We start from the raw sequence: 26,658 nt of genomic DNA, 5'->3' as shown, positions 1-26,658 counted from the left end.
GCGTTTGCTGTCTAAGCTATGTTGCCATTTTCTTATCTCTTAAAGGGTCCCTCAAACAGCTTGGACAAATTTTGTAGACTCGTAGGGTACAGCTGCAGAAAAACATTCACACCATAATTTAACTCTTTCGTTACCATGAGAAAATGGTTGTTTTTTATAAGTCTCGGAAAAAAAAATATTTACCACTACAAATAATATTTCAGCACACATTGCAGCATGGCATATTGTGCATAATGAAATGCTTTTTCCAGAAACATACGTTGCCCCCCCCAAAAATTTATTAGGTAAAACGTAAAAATTCTAGCAAGCGCCATTTTTGCTGCCAGTTGATAGAAACAACAATAAAAAAACATGACATCTACAAAAACGTTATTATCAAAGGAAATTCAGAATATACACTTCAAAGATAAATAACCCAAGAATAGTGTTTGAAAAATAAATGCTTAGTATGCTGCCATTCTTTGGATACAAAAAAGAAACTAAAACCAGTTCATCACTCATGCCACATGGTGAAGCAGTTCCTGGATTTTGTTAAAGGGCCCCTCACCAGGCCCCGTAGCAAATTTTGGTTATAGTACGCTGGAAGTTACGTTTTCTCTAGGGAGCGTACTGCCGAAAAATTTTTTGATCGGCTCATTAATGGTCAACACAGAAATATTTCAGTGCCATGAACCCATGATTTCAGAAGGCGAGCTCCACTGCATAGCAAGGCACTCTCTCCACTCACCCCGTCTAGCCTCTGCAAGCAAAATTCCTTCCCTGTGTTCTTCTATACCGGACCTCGAGATTCGCGTGACGCATACGTCACACTTTCTTTCCCTTTTTTTTTTTTTTGGCACTGCGCACTTTTGCTGACGGCGTTGCGTGCGAGCTGTTGTGATGTCTCCTTTCGCGCAGCACACGATTTTGCACGCTGTGCACATGGATACATGACAAGTGGTACAATTCAGTGCTACATGAATACTGAGGCAGAACAAGCAGATCGTAAAGCATGATCACATGTTGAAACACGGTAGAAAATGGCATAGTTTCGGTACCTGCGCACGTGACTGCACGTCCGTGCGAACGAGCAGACGAAGCGGAAGTACCCCATCTCTCTTGCTTCGGTGCAAAGTAAAACAAACAACACGCAGACATTCTGTTTGTGTGTTTTAATTAGTTCTCTAAACTTCAATTCGTCAATTCAAGCAACAGATCATACAAATAACAGATGGTGCCTCGAATAATTCTCGAAGTCACGTGTCACCACGAGCAACGTCACACTGCGTACCCGAGTATGTAGGAGCAGAGACGTGAGTACGTCACCGTCCCGTTTGGAGCCGAGCAGCTGGAGAACGGATAACGGCATTCGGATTGAAATTTCAGGCCTTTCCAGAGCGCGTAACGATGTAATTCTTTGCAAACACGACCATTGGCGCGCATTGTATACTCTGTGCATGTCAGCTCAAAATGGCCAGACTTGCTGAGGGGCCATTTAAGCATAGGTGCACTCTGCACTTTTCCTACAAAACGTATGGTTTTTGTTCAACTTTGCAGTCCTCGTAACACATTTTGCGGTTCTGCCTTTTCGGCATCTTCTGAGGATGGTCCGATGAGAAGTGCAAGGAGCGTGCTTCATCAGTTCGTCTAGAGTCATGCACCTCTTCCAGGGCCAATCGCTCTCAACGTAGCTGGGCAACTACAAGATTATGCATCTAGGCATATCTGTTTGCATTTTTGCAGATTGTCTTCATGACCTCTGCAGAGAAGAAGAGTAGAAAGAAATCCCACACCGTTGTAAACTGTCTTGCGCTGATCTGTAGTGCTGGGCCGAGACGTGCTAAGGGCGGCCTTCTTGGCATGACCGGAAGTTTCTTTGCTGCTGATGGCAGCACATCCTGACCAAGCAAAGTATGCACCCTGAAGATAATCAGTAGAGCTCTCGGATTGCGCAAAAAGATCTGCAGATAAGCGCGCACAAGGAAGGAGACCGCTCAAGGCCATAAAGGAAACTCGCCGGTGAACAGCTGCGGATGTCCCATGCTGACTCAAAACATTGTCGCCGTCAGAGCTTGAATCGGCTTTGCTGTCATCTTCGGAATCATAACTCGAGTCCTCATCGCTAAATTGAAGTGCGGGTGCAGTATAGTTTCGAGCACGACGCTTTTCTCGCGATGCAATCGCATGGGACGGCGCCATGGGAGCGACTTTCAGTAACTGCACAGTGACACTGGCAGCGCCCCTTGCCTGGATTTTATGAGAGAAGTGAAACCGAAAATCTTGGAAACTGGTTGAAAATGCCAGGTCCACATGTTGGACATGCGGTGGACCTTCAGAAATACACTTTGGCAGAATAAAACGACTCGGACTCTAAGCCTAAGCTCACCAGTGAGCAGCTGTGCCATTTTCGTTTAATTATCACTGCTCAGCACTGTCGGATGGCAAAGCCGGCGATATAATTCAATTCTCGACTTGCCGGGAGTCATTTGATTACCAAATTTTGATGCTAGCGCAATGTAATCGTTAGTGGCATGCTTTTTTCTCGAGCACGGCAGAAGGTGACAGCCACGCCTCTTTTCGCTACAACATATGCACATTAGTTCACAAAAAGGTCTGTCAAAAATCACAATATCTATGGACCGCGAAAATTTAAACTGATTCAGAAAGTTCAGTGCCTCTACTAACTACAGGACGGCCTTAAGTGGAGAAGAAACGGCTCCAACATGTCGAAATCGGGGATCTAAAGCATCGATCACCGGTGATCGATTTGAATAGGTGTGGTAATGGAAGAGTTAAGTGTCTTATATTAAGAGAGCTACGAAGAATTACAGGTTAGCCTCCTCCGTAGCCATGCTTTTTCACCTCAACTAATTCGCTGAGCGATTGGGGCAAAACTCCGTCTTCACTGGCTCTGCGTCATATTACTTATCTTCTTCAGGTGTGTTGGAGCCAGTGCGTGAAGCCTCACCAACCTCTCTGCTAGCTGCCTGGTCTTAAATAGCCAGCAAGAGCTATCCAAGCAGCGTGCATGGCGGGTGTTCTGCGGCAGCACCGAGTGTGTCCGGTATTTTGGTAAGCATAGGTGAGCTGGGTGTTTTGACGAATGGGCAGAGGCCTAAATGGGAGCCGCCTGCATGGTGCAGCCACCTGGTGGCACTGAGCTCAACCATCCAAACATAGAGCTAGAGTCAAATCTTGATATGACGAATCACGCAGGTCCGCCGAAAATCGTTCATTATTTTGAAATATCGTTGTAATGAAAAACTTGCGGTTATAAGCTAGTGGACAAACCTAAGAATGAAAATGATGTACCTTGGCAGTAGACGCGTGTGCAGACAGTCATACTCTCAAGTAAAAATGTTTCACTCACTTCAAAGCTGCTTTGTTTGAAAAAAATCAGGGATTTTCCTCTGGTTTGTGCAGCATGCACGGCCAATTAGGGATGCGTCTACATCTTCCACTTTATGCAATACCTCATCGGGTGTGCATTTCAAGGAGTGATGAAAGTGTGGACTTCGTTCATGTGCACTAAAACATCAATGTTTGTCACAATCTCATCTTCTGTGTTCGGTGACCCACAGTTGTCGTGCTTCAGGTCGTCATCGTCACTGAAGACGTTGCGAACACAGTTAACAATCTCTTTGGTTGTCAGGTCCGCTGCCATTAGTGCTGCACTGTCGCTCTCTATGTACAGTCGCTGACCGTTTATTTGGACCTCACGGGGACTGCGGAAATGTCCGAATAAACGGGTGTCCGAAAAAGCAGATTAAGAAAAAAGAAAATAAATCCTTTATTTCCACGCACTTATTTGGTCTCGGCAGTAGGCTTGAAGAAATCGTGAACGCGCCGTTGCACGCTGTTCTGTTTACACGCAATCAGATTAGCCTGACTCGGAGACGGTCATACAATCACTATAGGCGGCTGAAAGCACAGTCACTGCTTGTACACGCTCTGCATGCGATGGCAGCGTAGCACATGGTGCGTCATCTTTTGACTCAGAGTCATCGTCCGGCAGTGCAGCAGAAACCTGACAAATGATCTCACCGTCGTCGAGTTCTGCACATTTCAGTACAGCAGTGTCAGCACCTGTGAAACTGTCAAATGAGACTGTGTCCGGAATCGCAATGCTCGGAAGAACATTTTCGGCGTCAGTAGAGGGAGCACATCGGAAGGCGACAAATCCTAGGCCTCCCGGCACCTGCTTGCCAGCATTCCCCAGCGCAGTCTGTGCGGGCACTGTCGGCGCAGTTAGACACTTGATACGATGTTTCTGTGTGCCGCGTTGGATCACTGCAACCTCGACACAGCACATAAAGAAAGCATCACCGTGCCTGACGCCAACACCAGTTGCACAAACTAAAAACGCCGCCTACTCGCAGCGTCGTGCACAAAGAAATAAACAAATCAGCTGCTGCTAAATTGTCTTGACATGGCTTACTAAGCTGAGACTGGAACTGCTGCAACAATGGCTGTAGCTACGAACCAGGCAAAAACGATGATGAGGAGCAGAGATTTGCAGTAGTGCCACTTCGTGGGGGCAGCAAGGAGGCTCTGTTTAAAACAAAAATGGTGTTCAGCAAGTCGAACCATGCACCGGTCAGGGTCTGTGCATGGTGCTCTCGGTCAAGTTGGCTCAAGGAGTGTCCGAAAAATCAGATGAGAGGTTGCAAGGTGTCCGAACTTTCTGCAGTTGTTATACATTATTGTCTATGGTGGGAATGGCGGTGCCGCAAAGCAGACCGAATAATCGAGCGTGTCCGAATTTTCGGAGTCCGAAAAATCAGTCGGCGACTGTAGTCGTCGAAGGAAGAGACGGCGGGCAGCAGTTACGCAATCTCGGTCCACAGGTTTCCTGGGTTGTTGTTGGTCGCCTCCAGGTCATCTTCAAGCTGCACAGGCACTTTGACAAGCCCTGCTTTTCGCCAGCAGCTGCTGATGGTGGACGCTTTCAAGTTCCACTAAGCTTCTGTGAGCATTTCCGCTGCCTTACGAATATTGATTGCAGTCGGCTGCTTTAGGCAGAGGTAGATAATCAGGCAAGGCGCTGACGCCAAGCTCAAGGTGCTTACGAAATTCTGCTTTGATACTCTTTATAATGCCCTGGTCTAGGCGTTGCAGCAAAGATGTGTTTGACGGCAGAAACTCCAAGTGAGTGTGTGTCAAGCGAACATTCACAATGTGAGCAGAGCAGCTGTCGACAACCAGTAGAATTCTTCGGTCATCCTACCTCATTTGGTCATCGAGTTTGATGAGCCACTCGGAAAAGAGTTCTCTGGTCATCCAGGCTCGTTTGTTGGCGCGGTAGTTGTATGGTAACGACATTACGTTTTTCATGCAGCAAGGCTTCGTGTACTTGCCCATGAAGAGCGGTTTAATTTTCTTTGTGCCTGTTGCATTGCAGCAGAGCAGGACTGTCATGCGAGATGCGACTTCTTCCCTCCTTTTCCACTGCTGCCCTTTGAAGTGCATCGTCCGGTCTGGCAGGAGCCGATAAAAACATGCGGTCTCATCCACGTTAAATATGTAGTCTTCAGAGTACGATTCAGCCACCTCTAAAAACCTATTATTGCGCCAGGAATCTGCACCTTCTCTGTCAGCAGCCTTTTCCTTGCCCGAGACTACCTGCCAAGTTATTTCGTTCCTTTGGCGGAAACGAAAAAGCCAACCCGCACTGGAGTCGAACCCCGTTATTTCAAGTGCATCGGCAAATTCGCGGGCTTTTTCTTGGAGCATTGGGCCAGACACGGGAACGCTTTGCAGTCTGGCATTTGTGAACCACTTGAGAACAGCTTGGTCCGCATTTTGAAAGTTTCCCAGTGGCATCCGTTTCCTTGTAAGAGCGAGTTGCAATTCCCGGTGAAGCTTGACAATCTTGTCTCGGTCTTTCAAATCGGTCGCGACGGTCGCTGGGGCAATGCCACGCTGTCTGCATACGTTGATTACCTTTTTCCCCACGTCGATTTCCTGCAATACGTCGTCCTGCAGCGAAAACTGCTTTCGCTTCTTCTTGGCGCCGTCGCTAGCTGCATTCATTGTTGGATCTTGCGTGAACATCGCCATACCTTTGTCGTGAAGTTCTTGAAGTTTGTGGGAAAGCAGTTGGCACTCCACAGAGTGGTGATGATAGCTACTGCACTCACTGTTTCTGTTTCACGCTAGAGTTGTGCTGCTGTTACTTTTAGCTGAATTCGTAATACTGATGTTCCTCGGTTATGAAGTGGAAATAAACTACGTGCATTATCCTCAAATATGCGCTGTATTGAAATTCGTTGTTTCGAAATATTTTTACATGGAAAATGTAGGCACTATGGCAGAGATTTTTATATATTCATAAATTTGAGAAATCCATAAATGTGGGGTTTGTAGTAACGAGATTTGACTGTAGTAATGTTGCTGTAACCAAGTATAAAACATTTTAAACATTAAGAACGACGTGTTTTCAGTTATGCTGCAGCCAAAAAATTTAGACCAACAGCAAAGTAGAATACACTTGGTTACCGCTTTATTAGCTCTATGTTTGTCTGGTAGCTGCACCTTGCAGGCCGCTCATGTTTGTGCCTCCGCCCATCCGCCATACACCCAGTCCACATGCATTTACCAGTGTACCGGACACACTGAAATTCCCTATTGTGGTAGTAATCCTCTGGCATGAAGTGACAGCCACAAATGCATAGATTCTGGCGCCAGTAAGATACGACAGCCCGATGCGCTGCAGCCACTCCGCTCGCCTGATGCCTTGTCAAGGGACACGGTGTTGCAGCTTGGCATGTCGCCAATTGTTTGATTTGCAGCCCACAACGCAACAAGGTCTATTCAAAGTGCTTGCGAAAAGAGGACTCGTCAGCTCTCGTCAACACAGAGCATGTTGTAACGCAAGCAGATGACATATGCTGTGTGCCAGAAGTGCTTGAGTTCAGTGATAAATTGTAGTTGTGTATTTTTCTGTGTCACTCTTTTTTTAATAGAAACAAATTAACCAACATTCCAACTATTACGAACAGCATTTGTGCATCATAAAGTTGGAAAAATTATCAATGAAACTTTGCGGGCAGCCAATCGGATAGCTCACCCAACTGACGTTACATGAGCCCGCAACAGATGGTGACGGGGCAGCTGAAAACTCAGGGAAGTGCTGTTGCTGCGATCGGTGGTGATGCACATTTTTAAAACCTTATGATAAATTACACGCTTTGCATGGAGTGTTTAAATGTATCACTTAATGCTGAGAAGAACTTACCCTAACGACTCAGTACGTTTGTACGAAATTGTCAAAATCATTTCAGGGTTCCTTCAACATTATGCCTATCCTATCAATTTTGCTTTTACGGAGTGATGTGCAGGGCTCAGTCTCTTATCAACTTTTTTTTTTATCATGCCAAGTTTTAGTTTCATAAGGCTAGTACTTGTAGAATGCACTGATTGTATACTTCTCAAGGATACCTGTAAGCTGGCATTCTTAACTTCAAGGGCCCCTCACCAGGTTTGAGCATTTTAAATGGACAAGTTCAGTGCAAACAATGCACGCTGATCATCACGTCTGCAAAGTATTACACTGCTGCGCACCGTGAAAATAGCTGAAATTTCAGTCCAAATGCCATGCGCCCTTCTTCTCAAAGGAGCCACGCTCCAAGCTGGAGTGCAGCTGGAGGTCAGACGCACAAGTGCGCCTGCATAATTCACATTGCTGAAAAGTGCATGACTTGGAGAAATATTCAAGGCTACAGCAGTTATTTGTTTGATCTGTTACTGTACTACACAATTTAAAGTTTAAAGAAGTAATAGAGCCTACAAACCGGATGTCTGCGAGTCTTTGTTTTACTCTGTGCCATAGCAAAGGGGATGTAGTTTCATTTCTTCTGCTTGTTCCCACGATGTGTAGTCGCGCACGCAGGAAACAAAACCATGTGCCACATTCTACCGGGTTCCACCGTGCGATTTGATCCGCTTGCCTCTTGCATCTGCCTCAGTGCTGGTATGGCACTGACTTACAAACTGCTCGTCAGATGTTCTTATGTACAGCGCCTAAAAGGGTGCACTGCATGAAACAAGAAAACTGCAACAGTTTGAGTGTGAGGGCATCGTGCAGTGAAAACGCATGAGAAAGAAAAGCTGGCGGCGAGGCCCTTGACGTCATGCGATCCTCTGGTATGAAAGAATGTGGGGAAAGGCCTGCGGAGTACAGGTGAGGCAAGCGGAGAGAGCGTCTATGTTGGTGGTGAAACTTGCCTCCTGAAATCATGGGTTTGCGACACTTCAAATATTTTTAGCTCAGCTATTATTGAACCAATATGACAAATTCTTATGGTAGAATGCTTCCTAGAGGGCACGTAAGAAAAATAAAAATTTGCTATGTGGCCTGGTGAGGAGCCCTTTAATAGTTCCAATACTTAATAATAGTTCCATGCGACTGGTTGTTTATTTTTTCGCTTTCAGTCCTGTCTTGTATGGTTGTAATATAAATTATGAGTAATGGCCCTGATATCTTTATTATGCGTAGACCCTTGTATTCGTTCCATGTGTTGTGTTGGTGGCACGGGCAAGAAATTGGCAGTCAAGCCCACAGTACTTGAAAAAGATGTATGCTCACTTTTTTAAGGTATATCATGCGATAGTCCTTGTTATGCTTGTATAACGCATCATAAATGCTGCGTACTGTCCTTAATAAACTACTGCTGTAAAACCAGCTTGCTATATGCATTTGTGAATCAAGTGCAAATACGAGTAAAGGGCTGTGCAGGTAGGGCAGTCTAGGAACAAGCTTTAATTTAAAAATAAGAAGAGAGGATTGAAATTTTGTTTGTGCATGTGCCCATTCAAAAAGTTGTTTTGGTCTTTTTCGGTTGATTGAGACATATGGTGAAACAAAACTTTGGGACCCACTGGTATTTGAATGCATAATATAATATCGTTTAGTGTTTCTTACTGCTGCCATGGCCATGATAGGAAGTCGTTACTATGGTGACGTTGTAGTAGTAGCAGTATAAGAGTTGCCCAACAACCTGTTCTACACATGTATTAATTGTGGTACAGGGATGTCTAAAATTTCATATGCTTGATGATGCCTTTGTTGTGATACTACAAGGTGTGCAACTGCTTCCTATTGTAAGAGATAAGGAGAGTTGAAACCTTGCTGCTGGTGACCACACCTTGTCTGATGTGCAGTTTCCCTGGGACATCGTCAAGAAGGCCTTTGAAGTTGGATTGATGAACCTTTCCATACCTGCAAAGTATGGTCAGTCCTTGCTTCCTTCTTTTTCCGAATGGTTCAGTCTGGCTGAAGAACTTGAGCTGGTTGGTGCAGATTCATTGGAGCCAAGCAGAACGGGCAGTGGGTGGACTATTACGAACAGCACAGATAAATAGCTCCAAAGAACCGTCACCAAAGTCATGCATGTGAAAAAAAAAAACAAGACGTGAAGCAGACAGCAATGCTAATGACACACCTTCCAAAACGTTGATTTCCTTAGAGAACTGTGCAACTGTTCCTTTTATGTTCTGCGTGGCACCCAAGATGCTACACTTGAGTTGACTCTGGGATAGACACAATTTTCTTCACCAATGTGTGGCAACTTCTGCTTTCAAACAGTGTGTGCTTTTATACATTGGTCTCTATGACACCTCGAACTCGTGAAATAAGGTTGAAGATCAGACCTCATCTCAGCCTTATTTTGGGATCTCGAGGCTGTGTCCTCACCGTGGAATGCAGCTGGTTTCCCATGCGTAGACTTATACAGGGTGTCCCACCTAACTTTAGCTAGGGTTTAAAAATATGCGAATGCCACATAGCTGAACAGGACCAAGGTAATGTTTGCCGTCGCTTAGAGATACTCAGATTATCTTTTCGTTCTACCTAATTAGACAATTAGTCTTACTTAATTAATCAACTTCTCAAATATAATTAGATGAAAAGTGTCAACAAGAAAATTGTAGAGCAACATGAAAAACTCCCAATACAGCTTTCTGTTGCTCAATACGTGCTACGTAAAATTGTTTTTCCGAGCGTGAAAGAAGCCCACAAATGCACGCAAAATTGCTGGGCAACTGGCCACTCGAGGCACTTTGCGTGTATTTGCGGGCTTGAAAGCCATCTTGTACCTCGCAACTTGACCTCGCCAATATTCAACCTCACCGAACCTTGGAACTGGTGCGCAAGGTTTAAGGAAAAATTGTTGTCGTCATTCACTGAATTTCTCGCAGTTGCCGGCGTCACCTCACTTCATGAAGTTGAGGTAAAATTGCGGCTAAGGTCGACTTTGTGAGGTTATAATCTTGTTAGGTGGCCTACCTTTGTTGGTAAATGGCTAAGGTCGTGAGTGCAGCCAGCTTCATTTTCATAATTGTGTCGTCAATTCTCCATGCAGGGAACGGTCAAAAACTGACTAGTAATAACAAATGTACACCACTCGAGGTAGCACACCCAGAACTAGCTGTATGCATTGGCATGCAGAAGTTGCTTGCTGCCAGCATCTTGGAGTAGAGGAAGACTTGGATGTATTCATGCTTTTATTTCCCATACATGGGCTGTTTTTGTAAGCTCTAAAGCTTTAGGCATGTGGCTTACCGAGCAGTGGCATTGTGCGGGTGCTTTACCTCCTGTGCCTACCACTGGACCTTTCTTGTGCCTAATTTACACTGTCTTAGCAAGCGTGGAATACAGCCTACAGCGGCACAATTGTTGCCTTTTTACTTGTGGCAATGTGATGCATGTTTCTAATATTACACAGCCACGTGACTCATTATCCAGTCAGTGTTGAGTATGTTGAGAGCTCTCATCATAGAAGCAATGGAGCGATTTCGGGGTGTTGGTGGGAGAGGGAATTCGCATATGCAGGTAATACAATTTGAAAGATAGTGCTGCATTAGAGTGTTTTAGCATGGCATCACCACTTACCATGACCTTTGTCACCTGCCAGTCTTTACAGTACTGCAAGGGAACTGACAGACAGGCTAGGGTTCATTGCTGTTTAGTAGCACAGTGGAATACAAGATGCAGAGAAGTGTATTGTGTAGTGCTCGTCCCAAGTGTTTTCTCTTCTACATGCTGCGTACCATCATCATGCTGTCAAGTTACAGTGGCAGCATTAGTGCATCTACCTAGCTCCACTATCGCTGCATGCACCTTGTCTGGCAGAGGTAGTAGGAAGTAATAGAACTAAGCTATAAAACCCTGTTGTCAGAACTTTAAAGGCGTGCTTGTGTCTGAAAACAAACCTACTGTGATGCTGCAGATTTCAGAATCTTTGACATGTCGCACATCACTCCGAACCTCACAGTTGAATGGCTTGGATGGCACCTGCTCATTACTGCCGGCGAAGGCTATGCACGAAACGGTGATCGAGTCACGCGATGTGTGGTCCTTTTACCTGTCGCATAGATAGGCCTTACAATAATCCACCGGTCGTAAAGTTGGGATAACATTTCTGTATATTGGAGAAAAAGTGAAAAGCAATACTTTCTATCCAATAAATAAAAGATTGCCTTGAAACACAGGCTCACTATTAAACTGAGGACCTTGTTGGTATTCAGTACAATAGGATGTCACTAATTCATTAGTTTCAGAGGGGAATTCTGGGACTTATATGTCAAGCGCCCAACCCCTTGAAAGTGCCAGCATCAGCTGAAATATTCACCCCACTGCGCTCCACTGCGGTCGCTACGAGACCGCTAGGGGCGATGGCGGGGATATTTGCTTCCCAAGGTGGAAAGACCGATGGGGGTGAAGATAAGGCAGAGTGTAAATAAAGAGTCCTTGAAAGAAAACCCAGTGGTTGCAGGGCTTTTGTGAGACACATCTTGATAAAGCGTGCACGCAGCCGCTGTTTCCACACTTCTCGTGCAATCCGCTAGCCGCATGATGCTCTCCTACACCGTCGCCAGGAAGATCAAAGTCATCGAGTGGCACCGCGTCTTGGGAAACAATGTGAGCTGCACCTCTCGGCATTTCAAGATAGAAAAGAATCTGCAAGTGGGACTCCAAGTATGACGCGCTACAGCACCTCAACTACGGCAAGCAGAGGATGATGCGCAAACTCACGGATGGTGGGCCCATCTTCAATGAAGAATTGGACGACGCCCTCTTTGATTACCTTCAAATGGAACGAGATGCTGGTCACGCCGCCAGTAACCAGCTCCTAACAGAGGAGGTGCTGAGAATTGCTGGAAACCTGAACCTTGGCAACTTCAAGGCCTCAAACACGTATGTCAACCGGTGGAAGAAGCGATTCGGAGTGACAATGCGTGTGTCCGCCAATGACAGTCAGAAGGCCCCTGCTGACTACAAGGAAGCTGTTGATGCTTTTCGCTCAATAATCGCAACTTTGAGGATGCGATTCGACTACACGGCAAACAACATCTGTTAGGTGAACCAGACTATATTGTTACAATGGACAGTCCAGCAACTTGTACCAACAACGTCGCGGGGGAAAGCATGATACGGATCACCAATACCGGCTGTGCCCGTCGCAGTTTCACCGTGGCCCTGTTGGCCCGAGCATCTGGAGATAAACTTCCTGCATTTATCGTCCTCAAGGAGCCTACATAAAGAATTCCAACTCGGGCATTCATGAACCTTCGAATTCCAGGTCAGTGAGGCCCTTTAACATATTCTCATGTTTTAATATATTTTTCTGTTGTATCATGTGACAACACAGAGGAACGCTGGACACAAGGATAATTGAAAGTGGCAGTGCTGACTCTATGACGTAGCACTCGCGACCTAGGTGCAATAATTGAAATGTACTCGGTGAAAATCCATTCACAGTTGTTCCTAATTCTTGTGCCCTTTGTCTTCGCTTCTACAGCAAATGTACATATTAACTTCGTCTAAAAATGACTGGATGACAACCGAAAAATTCCTGGAGTGGTTCAGCCGCACTTGGGGTCCCAACATGGACAATGTCTGCCGCTTACTCATCATCGACCAAGCCCCCCATCCACAAAATGAAGGGCGTTGCCGACGCAACAGAATCCGCCAGTACCGACATCGTGTACCTTCCAGGAAGGTGGTGTGCAGGAATGCTGCAGCCTGCGGACGTCTATTGGAATAAGTCGTTCAACAACTCCCTCCGCATGTCATGGGATGAGTTCACGAGGAAGAGAGAGAAGACTCCTAAAGGGAACCTCCGGAAGCCTTGGCGCCAAGACGTGTTCAAGTCCACGTCTTGGGCTGCTGTGCCTGAAGAGGTGGTCGCGCGATCCTTCAAGGGGCATGGGATCAATGCTGCATTAGACGGCAGTGAGGATGTGCACTTGCATAAGTGACTTGTAGGCACCGAATAGAACGCAGTCTGTTCAAGTTGCACGAGTGTCAGCAATGAATGCATTTACCTCTTATTCTGCACTGACTCGGAAGAGTTGCTTGCTGGGTTCAGTGACGATGAGTAGGTGCTAGTGTACCCCATCATTTATCATTTGAAAATAAACATGCCTTCTTCGATGCCCTAGCCACCGTCGCCCTGCCTCGAAGTTTTTCGTTGCTGCCATCTTGGATTTTACTGCTTCGACCAGACAAGCGCCCATATCTAGATTAACCCAATTTTAAGTGAAAGGGGTGTGGGCGCTTCCGCACTATTTCACTGTATGTTATTGATAGTTTTATACATTCTTGTTATGCAGTGCTAGGAGACTCCTGAGTGTGTGCAGTGCCATGTTTCTTGCCCAAAATTTGTAAGCATTAAATTTCGTTAAAAATTTTATTATATTTGATTCAATATTCGGCTTTCTTTTCTTGACTCAATTCGAAATGTACTATTTGGTATTCACACACCCCTAATTTTTTTTCTTTACGATGCTACTTCCGGTTCAGGCGTGCGCGGCGCTACCTCAACATGAGATGCGTGCTCGCTTCAGCATGTGCCTGGAGCTACATCACCCGCAGAGAACAATCAGAACACACAGTTATCAGAGCATCTTGCCAGCAAGAGGTCTTTTCATGGTGTAGCTCATCAGCTTCTTTATACATTTTAGCACTCATTTGTGTGCCCTATTGGTATATCTACGTTCATTAATGGTGAACACTGTGCGTGTAACGTTCCAAATTTATTTTATGCTTGCACAAAGTCCAGTTACCGGGATGATATAGTGCAGCGCAGTGTGGCACGTCGACAAATGCCCTGCTTGCTTTTGGGAAACTTCTTGACCACAAGTATCCAGGCAAGTGTAATCATCGCTTGAATTTGGGCCCTGGCTACGTTATTTGTGCACGGTCACACCACACAAAATCGGAATTTTGCTGCCGCAGAATGCAAGCCAAAGATGTAAAATTTTGGTTTGGCGATCCTTAGTGGCCAAATGGTGCTAGTAAAAGTTGGCAAAAATGCAAGCAGAAATTGTGATCGCAGCAGCAATGTTCATGGTGTGACTTGCGCAGGCCAAGTAAAAAAAAAAAAAAAAAATTGATAAACTGTCCTTTGGCATCCAAAATATGGGTCACCATTTTACATAACAGGATAACAGGATTTGTGCAGACCATTTTTCTAACTAAAAGAAAAAGGCAGTGAAAGAAAACTAAAAATAATAAAATACACTGTGTCAGTGACAGTGCCTCTGGACACTAAAGATTGCATCAATCTCAATGCCAACCTTGTCAAACACAGGCACTGGCAACAAGGCGGCTTTCCTCTTTTCTTGACCCGTCAGCGGCTGTTGGTGCGCATCTTCAGTCTAGAGTGAAGTAAGGTGATCTTGCAAGGGTTCGCATCCCAAACCGTTACAAGACTGCCCCCCTAGTTCACACCTGCATACTATACAAAAAGTACTAGATGACCATGTTTAGATCAAAAGGGCTGATATCATTGGCACGGGGACTCGTTGTCAGATGGAATTCTAAAAAAAATATTGTGGGCTTTGTTTTTGTTTGTTGCCAGGAAAAAAAGACCATATAAGATGAAGGTTGCTTTAAATGCTGTTATTGCTTATTTCGTGGTGTCCTCCACAACCTTTCAATTTGCACATCATCGAATAGATAAGTAGATAAATGTTAGCTACTTAGAATTAAATATTAAATGCTTGTGCCCAAGGAAAGAAACTCTTAACTAGCATTAACAAAAGTCTATCAACACATAGTGGGTGCTTTTGCATAAAGCCCTTGGTTATATTTTTACTTGGCCACATTTGGATGGCACGTCCAGTATGCAGCTTAATAGTGGTTTCTGAGAAATCGGAATGGGTTTCCTTTGTAGCTTCTTTCTACAGTCGGGTGGATGACAATTGCACCCTTTCATGAACTTTCCTCCACCTTGCGAGCTTCTGCACAGTGATTTGCCATAGCTTAACGATGTTCTGCACAGTCAAATAAAGAACACCTTTTCTTAATCTGCCCGTATTTCACTCTTGAGCTTTACCAAGCTGGTAAAGTTGCCATGATAATTATTCCTGATAGTTCATACAGGAGAGAGAGGAGTCACAAACAAGATCTCTCCTGTCCAGCTCTGTGTGCGTGAGCATAAACATCCCTGTTGGTGAATATCTGCAGTCATCTGGTAATGTCGGGGAGAGCTTAGATGTCAGTGTTGCAACCTGCTGGCGTTTCAAGTCAACCTCCTGCATTATAGGTATTTAAAGGGACCCTGAAACGATTTTGACGATTTTCTACAAATGTACTGAGTCGTTGGAGTAGGTACCTCTGATCATTAATTGACACATCTAAGTACTCCGCGTAAAGCGTGTAATTTATTGTAAGGTTTTAAAAATGCACATTGCTGCCGATCGCAGCACACTGCTCGGCGCACTGTTCGGCGCACTGCCCCTACCCATATGACCGAAATCATCCATATGACGTCAGTGGGGCGAGCTGTCCGATTAGCTGACCAGGGCGCGTGATCAATAATTTTTCCAACTTTATGGTAAACAAATGATGTTCGTAATAGTTGGAATGTTAGTTAATTTGTTTTTATAAAAAGAAAGTAACATAAAGAGAACGCACAAGAAAAATTTTTCGGTACACTTAAGCACTTTCGGCACACAGCAAGTGTCGTCTGCTTGTGTTACAACGTGCTCAGTCTTTGACGAGAGCTCCGCTGTCAGTGTCGCTTTGTCTTTTTGAGAGTGCTATGATTCGACTTTGTTGCGTTGTGGACTGCAAACGTAGCGACTGGCAATATGTCAAGCTGTGACATCGTGTCCCTCTGCAAGCCAGTAGACGAGCGGACTGGCTGCAGCGCATTGGACTGCCGCTATCGGATCAGCGCCAGGATTTGTGCGATTGCGGCCGTCACTTTACACCGGAAGATTACTAACGCAATAGCGTTTCGCAAGTCCGGTATTAGGGTAAACGCAAACGCAAGGGGACAGGGCCTGGCCGTGTCCCCTTGCGTGTCGTTTCAGGGGATGAACAGAAGTGCAAATGTGAATGGTCTGCACGGTGCAGCCACCTGGTGGCATAGAGCTCAACCACACACAGTAGCAGTAACAAAATGTATTCTTCTTTGCTGCTGGTGTAAATTTTTCGCAGGAGTGTAATCGTTAACACGTTGTTTTTGTAAATGTTTAAAATGTTTTACACTTGGTTAGAGCAATATTAGCTCTTTCTTTGGCTGGTTAAGCTCTACGCCATCGGGTGGCTGGACCGTGGAGACCGATCAGGCAGCTCACGTACGTCTATGCTAAAGTTCCTTCATCAGCTTGGGTTGATGCCTCTACCGTTCCGTTGAAATATTTAGGAAGTGTGTGATTACCGGAATACCAGACACGTTCGGTGCTATGACAGAATGTTCGCAACGCGCGCTGCTTCGATAGCTCTCGCTTGGGGTCGACGGCCAAGCGGCTAGCGGAGAGGTTTCTCGCGGGCGGGGGTGGGCTCCAAAACAACCGCAAGTGGACAATGTGACGTCTCATAGTGACGCAGAACCAGTGAAGGCGGAGCTTAGCCCCGACCGCTCGGCGAACGAGTTGAGGAGGAAAAGCATGGCTGGGGAGGAGGGTAACTTGTAATCACTTGTAGCTCTACTAATATGTAACGCTTCACTTAAATTGTGGTGCGAATGTTCTACTTAAGCTGCACCCTACGCGTATACAAAATTTGTCCGAACCGTTTCAGGGGCCCTTTTAACTTGTGTTCTCAGCAACTATCACTGAAAATATTCCATTGGAGTTGCCTATTTTTACTCTGGACTCGAGGAATATTAACATCTAAAGCTCGAAATACTGCGTTGGTGCTTCCTTAAGGATTTTGACAGCATCTACTCATGTTTAGTGAACTCTTTTTCAACAAAGAAAGCCTACATGACATTCTAAAGCATCAAAAGACTCAACCTAGCAATTTTTTAGAACGCTCTTTACGCCAGATTACTTCGAAATCCATGACTTCCTACTGGACATACACCAGCGCCGAAGTTACACTGTGAAATTAAGCAAAGTTTGGTCTTTATTTTATCCAATATTGATCAAACTTTTTTGATCAGGTGAATGGGGATATGGTTTTGAAGGAATACTTTACCAGCCTAAAGTGATTTATTGCTGGTTTTTATCGTTAGAAACAATTGAACTGTCGAAGTTGTCAAAGAACTGTCAACCCAAGCACTCTGTACAGGTGGTGCGGCCCCGGTGTGCGGCCCCGGTATTTATCACTGGGTAAATCCCGACGGTTCATTAAAGCATTATGCAATTATTGGCTGCACCTTTGTGTTTCTTAATTTATTAATTAATTAAGCCAACAGATGTGGGAGCAGTGGCACGAATGCATTCGTGCGGTAGCGCTGAGGGGCGCCAACAAGATTGCGCTGAAATTTACGACAATAAGATTTATATAGCATAATATACAAAGCCAGAAGAACGCCTGAATCCACAAGCATGAAGATCATGTACTTCCCATCATTCACATGGTGGTACAACGACGGTAGCGCCAGAGTTCCCTCTAGAAATTATTGTGTAAAACTCTATGGCAGACACAATAATGGGCACAGTAGCCCGTAACAGCTTCGCTGTAAGATGCCTCGGTGTTTCTATCAAAATGAGAGGGGGTGGGGGCTGAACAAAATCTGTTGCTGCGATTTGAGTGGACCATGCTCTGTATTCAGAGGACAGAGAGAGGGGTCCAAGTTAACCTGTCAATTGTTTTTTTTAAGTCGCAACTCTCGTATTAGTAACTTCTTTGATGCCCTTTTACTCGCCATGTTCAGGGAAAACAGAGTAGAGGAGTGTTACATTTCTTGCTGTGGGATAACTGTGTGCTCTTCTGCTGCTGTGCTGTAAGAAAATGCCTGCATCTTTCGTTTATTTTTATCGAAAAAGGGGGAAAAAACAAGAAATGCCATTTGTGGTCACTTCCCGTGTTCGTTTTCCAAATACTGTTTGGGCTGAAGTTTTATTTCACTTTGCGCTTAACTCTTTTCTGACCGCTAGAAGTGTTCTCATTTTCAGTGCTTTTATGTTTTAATGTTTTTTTCAAGACATATCAGTTGCAATATATACCGTAATAGAATAAATTGTATCCTGATCATTCATTTTTTGAATGGAAGTAAAGCAGACATAATTGTTTGGATAGTTTTTTAGAATTAACATGTGAAACTTCAAAAGAAGCACTGCGAAATCATGAATGAAAGTAATAATTGCCTGTCTTTAATATAAGTACTGAAAGTAAAACAAATCTGAAATTACAAAATATGTGCCTTGCTTCTAGTTCCCAACTTCAGTAAGTTACACCATGGGAAAAAAATATGCAGATTTTGTAGCGTGAATTTTAGCCATAGTGACGCTCATGCTATGTCAGACAGCCATGGCTTCGCAATTGTGAAAACGGGTAAGCGTTTATGGTGCAGCTGGCGTTTGTTTTTACTCATTGTAGCAAGCACCCGGTTCCTTTTTTACTGCATTCTTTAAGCTCGCGAAACAATGGTAGTCAGGTTGTGTTCAATCAGCTTTTACAAGCAAGCAAGCTGGTCAGTCATGCACCTTGAAATGGTGCTGGAGCCCTCATGTGTTTTTTTGTAGAGCACTTGTATAGTGCTGTATGCTAATGTACAGTGTTGCACTTTATTGTACAGTAATGAATAAGGGCACTTGAACTGGTGCTGTTTAAAAAGTGGGAGATTAAGTCGAGCTTCTGCCAACGATTGGTCTGAACTCGACTGTGTGTTCTTGTGTGAGTGAAAACGTTAGGAAGGATCGCTCGTAATAAGTTGCACATACACTGTAGGAACGCTGATAGATGAAAGCAGCTCACGGTGGGAAGAAATACAGTTGCGCTTGATATTTGTCAAACACAATCGTCAAAGCAACACGCACTCCTGGGCATGTACCAATATTCGAGACAGTGTTAAAACAGCGTAGATGTCGGATCATAAAATTAGACTACCCATCCGGAGCTCCTGTGTCTTCACTGCTGCTGTAATTTAATTCATCCCTTTCAGGGTCAATTTTTTCACTAAATGCGACTTCCCAGGGTCGATTTTCTTTATTGTAAATTTAAATCTTCAGAGTGATCTATTTCCCCAAAATATTTACCGCAGTGTTTTTAGAGCGACTATGATGTGAAAAAAAAAAAATTGTTCTAGAAAAACAGGCCACCCTGTAAAGCAATGCCTCATGACTTCGAGCGTACCGGAATCTTGGAAGAACGCTAACATAATCCTAATCCATAAGAAAGGGGACACCAAAGACTTGCAAAATTATAGACCGATCAGCTTACTGTCAGTTGCCTACAAACTATTTACTAAGGTAATCGCAAATAGAATGAGCAATATTTTAGACTTCTGTCAAGCAAAGGACCGGGATGGATTCCGTAAAGGCTACTGAACAATAGCCCATATTCACACTATCAATCAGGTGATAGAGAAATGTGTGGAATATAACCAACCCTTATATATAGCTTTCATTGATTAAGAGAAAGCGTTTGATTCTGTCGAAACCTCAGCAGTCATGGAGGCATTACGGAATCAGGGTGTAGATGAGCCGTATTTAAAAATACTGAAAGATATCTATAGCGGCTCCACAGCCACCGTAGTCCTCCATAAAGAAAGTAACAAAATCCCAATAAAGAAAGGCATCGGGCAGGGAGATACGATCTCTCCAATGCTATTCACAGCGTGTTTACAGGAGGTATTCAGAGACCTGGATTTGGAAAAATTGGCGATAAGAGGTAATGAAGAATACCTTAGTAACTTGCGATTCGCTGATGATATTGCCTTGCTTAGTAACTCTGGGGACCAATTCCAGTGCATGCTCACTGACCTGGAGAGGCAAAGCAGAAGGGTGGGTCTAAAAATTAATCTTCAGGAAACTAAGGTAATATTGAACAGTCTCCTAAGGGAACAGCAGTTTACGATAGGTAGCGAGGCACTGGAAGTGGTAAGGGAATACATCTGCTTAGGGCAGGTAGCGACTGCGGATCCGGATCATGAGACTGAAATCATCAAAAGAATAAGAATGGGCTGGGGTGCGTTTGGCAGGCATTCTCAGATCATGAACAGCAGATTGTCATTATCCCTCAAGAGAAAAGTGTATGAGAACTGTGTCTTACCAGTACTCACGTACGCAGCAGAAACCTGGAGGCTTACGAAAATGATTCTAGTACTTAAATTGAGGACGACGCAACGAACTATGGAAAGAAGAATGATGGGTGTAAGGTTAAGGGATAAGAACAGAGTAGATTGGGTGAGGGAACAAACGCGAGTTAATGACATCTTGGTTGAAATCAAGAAAAAGAAATGGGGACGGGCAGGACATGTAATGAGGAGGGAAGATAACCGATGGTCATTGAGGGTTACGGACTGGATTCCAAGGGAAAGGAAGCGTAGCAGGGGGCGGCAGAAAGTTAGGTGGGCGAATGAGATTAACACTTTCCTGTCCGCGCCTATGCCCATCGACACTATGTTGTTGATGGTTTCAACGTAGATTTTCTCCCGTTCGGAGCGCTTATGGACAGCTAGCGCCATCCAGCGCATAAAAGGACAACTATTTTTAAAGTTTCGCTTTTGTGTTTCCCTTTTTGGCCGTGGGAGCGATTTTTAAAACGCCGTTTAATCGCGCTTGACGAGCGCGCGTAGTTTCGGATATGGCGTTGACGTCGCGCGCAGCTGCTCCTCGGAAACGGCGAGTTTCGACGGATTCTGGTGAGTCTGCATCAGAATTTTGTGATAGTGGTAGCAGCGGAGACTCGGGAGATGATTTTGACTCATCCGACTTCAGCACGGACAGTGAAAGTGCGTCAAGTAGCCCCGGAACGTCGGCAGGTATCCGCCGGCACATCAACGCCTCATCCGCCCAATTTTTCCAACCTGATCGGAGCCTCTCCGTTGACGAGAGGATGGTGAAGTCCAAAGGCAGATCCGGAATTGGACAGTACATGCGGGACAAAGTTATCAAATGGGGATATAAATTGTGGGTTTTGGCGGACTCCAAATCTGGTTACACTGTTCAGTTCAGTGTATACACAGGAAAGCGTGAAGCACCAAGCGCACGTGGGCTGGCATTCGATGTTGTGACGCGACTGGCAGAGGACTACCTAGATCAAGGCTACATAATTTATTTAGACAACTTTTACACGTCGACATCCTTGTTTGTACACTTGTTGGAGCGCAAGACGCTTGCTTGTGGCACAACGCGCGAGGATCGTCGGGGCTTTCCAGCCGAGCTGAAGGACACCCAATTGGAAAAAATAGCAAAGAGAGGAGATGTTCGCTGGCTACGGGACCAGGACGTTTTATATTTACAATGGAAGGACAAGCGTGTTGTTCACATGATGTCGACAGCCCACACAGCCAACAAATTCATACTTGCGAAGCGCAGAAGGAAAGTGAACAATAAGTGGGAAGAAGTATCGGTGAAAAAGCCAATGCTGATTGACAAGTACAATGTGGGCATGCTTAGCATCGATAAATCGGACCAGCTGATTGGGACATACAATGTTCTCATGAAGTGCGTGCACTGGTGGAAAACGCTGTTTTTTCACAGTATAGATATTGCTGTTGTCAACAGCTTTATTCTGTTTGATGAGCACCGTCGGCAGCATCCTGAATTGCCTGAATTGTCAACAGGTTCGCGCTTTGATCAGTTCGCGTTCAGGCTAGAGCTGGTGGAGCAGCTCATAGGACTTGATGAGCAACAACATCCAGACCCCAAGGCTCCTCCTGCTGTTCCCGCTACATGTGCCCCTAAGGATCAACAGCACAAGGAACTGCAGGAACTGCAAGATACAGGAACTGCAAATTGTGCTATCAAGAACGGAAAGTGGAACAAAAAACGAACGTTTTCTGCGAGACATGCTCCGCAAACTTGTGCTTCACCACATCACGCAACTGCTTTGTGCGGTGGCATGATAGCCACTGGGGATAACATTTTCCTTTGTAAAAAAATAACTTGTACAGATAGAAAGTTTATATTTGCAGGAATGTTGTATACGGCCTGTTCCTTCAAAATGTATATTTTGAATTTTTTTATGTTGTCTTGGTGCAAAGCAGCATCAACGTTTTTGCGGAGCTTTCTCGTTTTTGTTACAAATTTTTTATTAAGTGATTTTTTTTCAATAAATTGGTAATAAATGTTTGCTTTTCAATTACACCATTAGAAAGCACATTCCCTCTTCTACAAATTGATACTAAATATTTTAATAACAAACATTTGGTGTAGCAGCAAAAAAATTGTTTACTAGACCACCCGAAAACTGCTTATTTTCCCGCGGACAGGTAAGTGTTAAGAAGTTTGCAGGGACGACATGGCCACAATTAGTACATGACCGGGGTAGTTGGAGAAGTATGAGAGAGGCCTTTGCCCTGCAGTGGGTGTAACCAGGCTGATGATGATGATGATGAATGTGAAAAAAATTTTTTTTTCCACAGGCAAAAATGCATAGGTTATTTATGAATACAGATGAGTTTGCATAAATATAAGAATAAAAATGTAGATACACTATAATAGCATATTCCGATGTAGCACTTGGGCAGTAGTCCTCATCGAAGGAATCTCTGCTTGACTCACTTTGAGAAGTGTAACTGACGCACACGTCCATAGCGTAATTGCACCGTGTGTGTGAACATGCGCATACAAGAAAACTTGATGGTTGTGTGCCTGTCAGAAAAACCAGCCGAGTCAGGAACTCCGTCCCATCGCCATCTATAGGCAGTCGGCTTTCGCGAGTCTCTACATGGCAGCACATCGTGTATGGCGGCATCATTTGTAGTACCAGCACCCGCTTGTCAACAGACGTAATCGCACCCATGTGAACAATAAATGAGTGAGCATCTTGGGCTGACCCTTTGAGAGATTAGAAACCTGACAGACATAACTTTTTACAAGCACGACAAATGGAAACAACCTGCGAGACAAAGCCAAAACTAACTAGCGTGTGCGTGCATATGTGTGGATGTGTGAGCGGTAACTGAAACGCCAATGTAAAGAAGCAATGGAATGAAAGCCAAGAGACTATAGAGCAAAAAAAAATTTCTTGTATTTCTTGCAGCACTTGCTGGGCAACAGACTTGAAAAATTTGTGCATTTTTCAAACATACAGACGGCGTGATAAATATATGCCATCGACCATTTGGGACTTGTTTGTATACTTACCTCTTTGAACCTCAGAGGGTGATGAATTACATGAAAGCACACAGTTAGCCCCCGCATGTACTTGTGGGACATTTGACCGCAGTACTGTTGTTTATAGACGGCATGAAGCATCTTGTATGTTATAGAAAAGCGTGTTGATAGTGGTAGGGGTGATCCTAGGTTGGGGCAATGTGTGCACTCCAACAACGAATTGATGGTTTTAGTTCACCACGAAGGAGTATTTTTCATATAATTTGATGCGGAAAAGTAGCTGTATTGTAGCCAACAAGGGCAGTCTGTTATTAGCTAGAGAGCTAATTATTGTTGCAAATTCAATGGGTTGTGCTGTCACACACATTGGGCATCAACATGCAAAGACTGTCGGTAGAGGAAGGGGCTGTACATTGCACGGACATAAAGAGCAGGGTTGTCGTGACTGCTGCGCCAATCCACTTCGTTTAACTATTAAGACCTGGTTGTAATAATGTGTCTTCATTGACTGAGTGAGGCATTTATTTGAATGAAAGTGGAAATGTGGGCAATTGTGATGTCTGCTTCTCCACAAGCAGTAAATCGTTGAATGACCAAAGGATGATAACACGAGGCCGCTATGTGGCATAAACCGGATCTGTTGTGATTTAGGGAGTGTCTGCTGCACAACTGGAAAAGGTCCACTTTCTCGAAGAAAGGCTCACTTGCAGCATAAGTTCGTAGAGCTTAGTTGTAAAACGTGTAAAACGTGACTTAGTGTAAAATGAGCTTAGTTGAAACGTGATTATACCTGCTAACATGGAAAGTTATTGCTTAGGGCACAACGCGCCTTCACGATTTGCAACTTGAATGTTATCATTGATTCTATCTGTCATGTATGTCCTTGTTGAACTTTGAGTAATCAGATTGTATGTGTGACACGAATTGTGTATTACTTTTTGGAATGCACGTGGGCATCAGCAATTACGCTGGAACCCTTGAGGAGTCATGTATAAAATCCGACGCGCTTGACCTGCAGATCAGATTTTGCTGATTGCCAGCTGTGCTCGCAGCTATTGTTGTGCTTTGAGTGTAACCTGTTTTTCTGGGTACAGGTTTGCCCAATGAAGAGTTAGTTTCTTGATTCAGTTTTTGCTACTGCGTTCTAAACTGTCACTACAATGTGACAATAAGAAGAATTTGTGGCATTGCATTGAAACCTACTTGTCCAGCACAGCAATTACCCTCTAGGCCAAGGTATTGAAGATGTACTGTGGATCACAGACAGTGGGTGAAACAGCTGGGGACCCAACTTGGAAAATATTCTTCTTGCGTAGAAAAAAAAAAGACGGAAGTTTCACCTGAAAGGCGAAGCATTGGTAGAGATGGCGAAGTAGTAGACAATTACACGAAGCAAGTTTTGTAGTTTTTAATTGGCCATATAAATTGCAGTAAACCATCGCTTACTAAATAAATTAACAAGCATGATGTCATGCACTTACAGGCAAACACGAGCACGTCTCGCTTGATGACCGCAAACGCTAGGTGTCAAAGTGCTGGCATGATGAAGATCTTGGACAGCGGGGAGGGAACACTTTGCACTGCCTCTCGGTTATTGCACTTCCAAAGCATGAGATTTGTGGGTATTGAGGCATGCCCCGGCGTCTTTGCGTGGGCATTCGCCTGTTCTGTCATCCCTCTCCCTTTCCACTCGTGATGTTTGTCAGCGGTGGCGCCCCACTTGGGGTGGTTTGCGGTGGGGGGCACTCGCATCGCCGGTGGGTGGCTGGCCGCTGTCTGTGTCGCGAGCGTGGGCGAGATCTCTCCGGGGATAGCACTGGGTAAGTACACACTTTCCTCTCGTCCACTGGCCCCTTTGTGACTTACGCATGAGCTCGTATACAGTGCCTTTGCACGTACAGTCGCCCATGGAATTCTACGGACCAAGGAATCTGAGAAAAAGCTTAATATCTCAGCAGCCTCACAATGGAGCCTGGTGTTTACATTTCCAGCCGCTGCTAGTATATGCGAACAACATAGTGATGTCTGGCTTTACTGGCTACATTTACAGGGTGCATGGAAATTCGACATTTCATGAGATCCTCTGGTACGTAAACTTTTGTGGTTCACTGTACTTCGACCGCGTACATTGTGTTCATCATTTATGGATGCTAAGATGAAGAGCGGTGCCTAGTGCTTGCGTATGGTTGAACTGCGCCGAGCCGCCGTTATCGGAGGCCCAAGCCGAAGAAGATTGCCCAAGCTCTTGTGAGTGAGCCCATTGTTTATTGTAAGTGCAACCAGCATAGCCATGGGGACTTTTCCAAGCGGCAGGTTTCCTTTGCTTTCGCAGCAACATGCTAGCGGCGCTGCTATTTATATTTTCGCCCTTGGCGCGGGGGAGCCCTTTAACTCCCATGTTGGCCCGAGACTGGGCGTTTGTGCTGTGTTGGGTGCTGCCAGAGGACTGGATTTCAAGGGGAGCGCAGCAGGGGGTGACAGAAAGTTAGGTGGGTGGATGAGATTAAGAAGTTTGCAGGGACAACATGGCCACAATTAGTACATGACCGGGGTAGTTGGAAAATTATGGGAGAGGCCTTTGCCCTGCGGTGGGCGTAACCAGGCTGATGATGATGATGATGATGAGCTGAGGCAGTACGCCTTCGCGAATCAGGCTCCCTATGTTATGTCTGCTAGGCATAGTGACCTTTGTCCTGTGTTAGTGCTAGCAGACGCCATGTTGCTTGAGAATGGGCCCAGTGCCTCCCTTAAGCAGTGGACTTGGCACCCTCACCTGCCACAGCCCCTGTAGGGACAACACAAGGCACTACGTACCAGCTCCCATTGGAGAAGTAGCATTGTTTTACCCCGAACGGTGCACACGGGCACATTCGTCTGCCACGGCTCCTTTGGGAATTCAAGGGGCAGTGCGATGTTGCAGCGCTCTCGATTGGTTCCCTTTAGAGTTTACAGAGCGCAGCACTGAAATGGGGCCTTAGCCCTCTCCGACTTTAGCCCACTGGCTACTATGCCAATAAGCAGCCAAAACCAGTGGCCGGCTGCGGCCCCCTGTGGGGATTAAAGCACAGCAGTAATGAATTTCGCTCACCTGTCTCCCTTTGGACTACATTCGGGGGTGCCCAGGTGTGCACCTTTTGAGCACTCGCCTGTTTTGTCGACGCTGACTGTGAGTGGCGTAAGTAATTCACGTATAGCTGCCCCAAGTGGTGGCTG

At 45.1% G+C, this 26,658-nt stretch overlaps 1 protein-coding gene and 1 pseudogene across 2 annotated transcripts in view; both read left to right on the top strand.

Annotated features, from left to right (window-relative positions):
• Mcad (Medium-chain acyl-CoA dehydrogenase) overlaps positions 1-26,658 on the top strand; it is a 202,467-nt gene that overhangs the window by 47,055 nt on the left and 128,754 nt on the right. For both annotated transcript variants that reach the window (XM_050168534.3, XM_050168535.3), the window contains exon 4: positions 9,142-9,211. In XM_050168534.3, the coding sequence (XP_050024491.1) occupies positions 9,142-9,211 (70 nt within the window). The remainder of the gene's footprint in view (positions 1-9,141; positions 9,212-26,658) is intronic.
• Positions 12,783-13,362, top strand: LOC126518764 (uncharacterized; annotated as a pseudogene).

This window comes from Dermacentor andersoni, chromosome 1 (assembly GCF_023375885.2).
Source record: "Dermacentor andersoni chromosome 1, qqDerAnde1_hic_scaffold, whole genome shotgun sequence".
NCBI classification, from domain to species: Eukaryota; Metazoa; Arthropoda; class Arachnida; order Ixodida; family Ixodidae; genus Dermacentor; species Dermacentor andersoni.
Note: the sequence above shows the minus strand (reverse complement) of the source record. Positions and strands in the feature narration are given on the sequence as shown.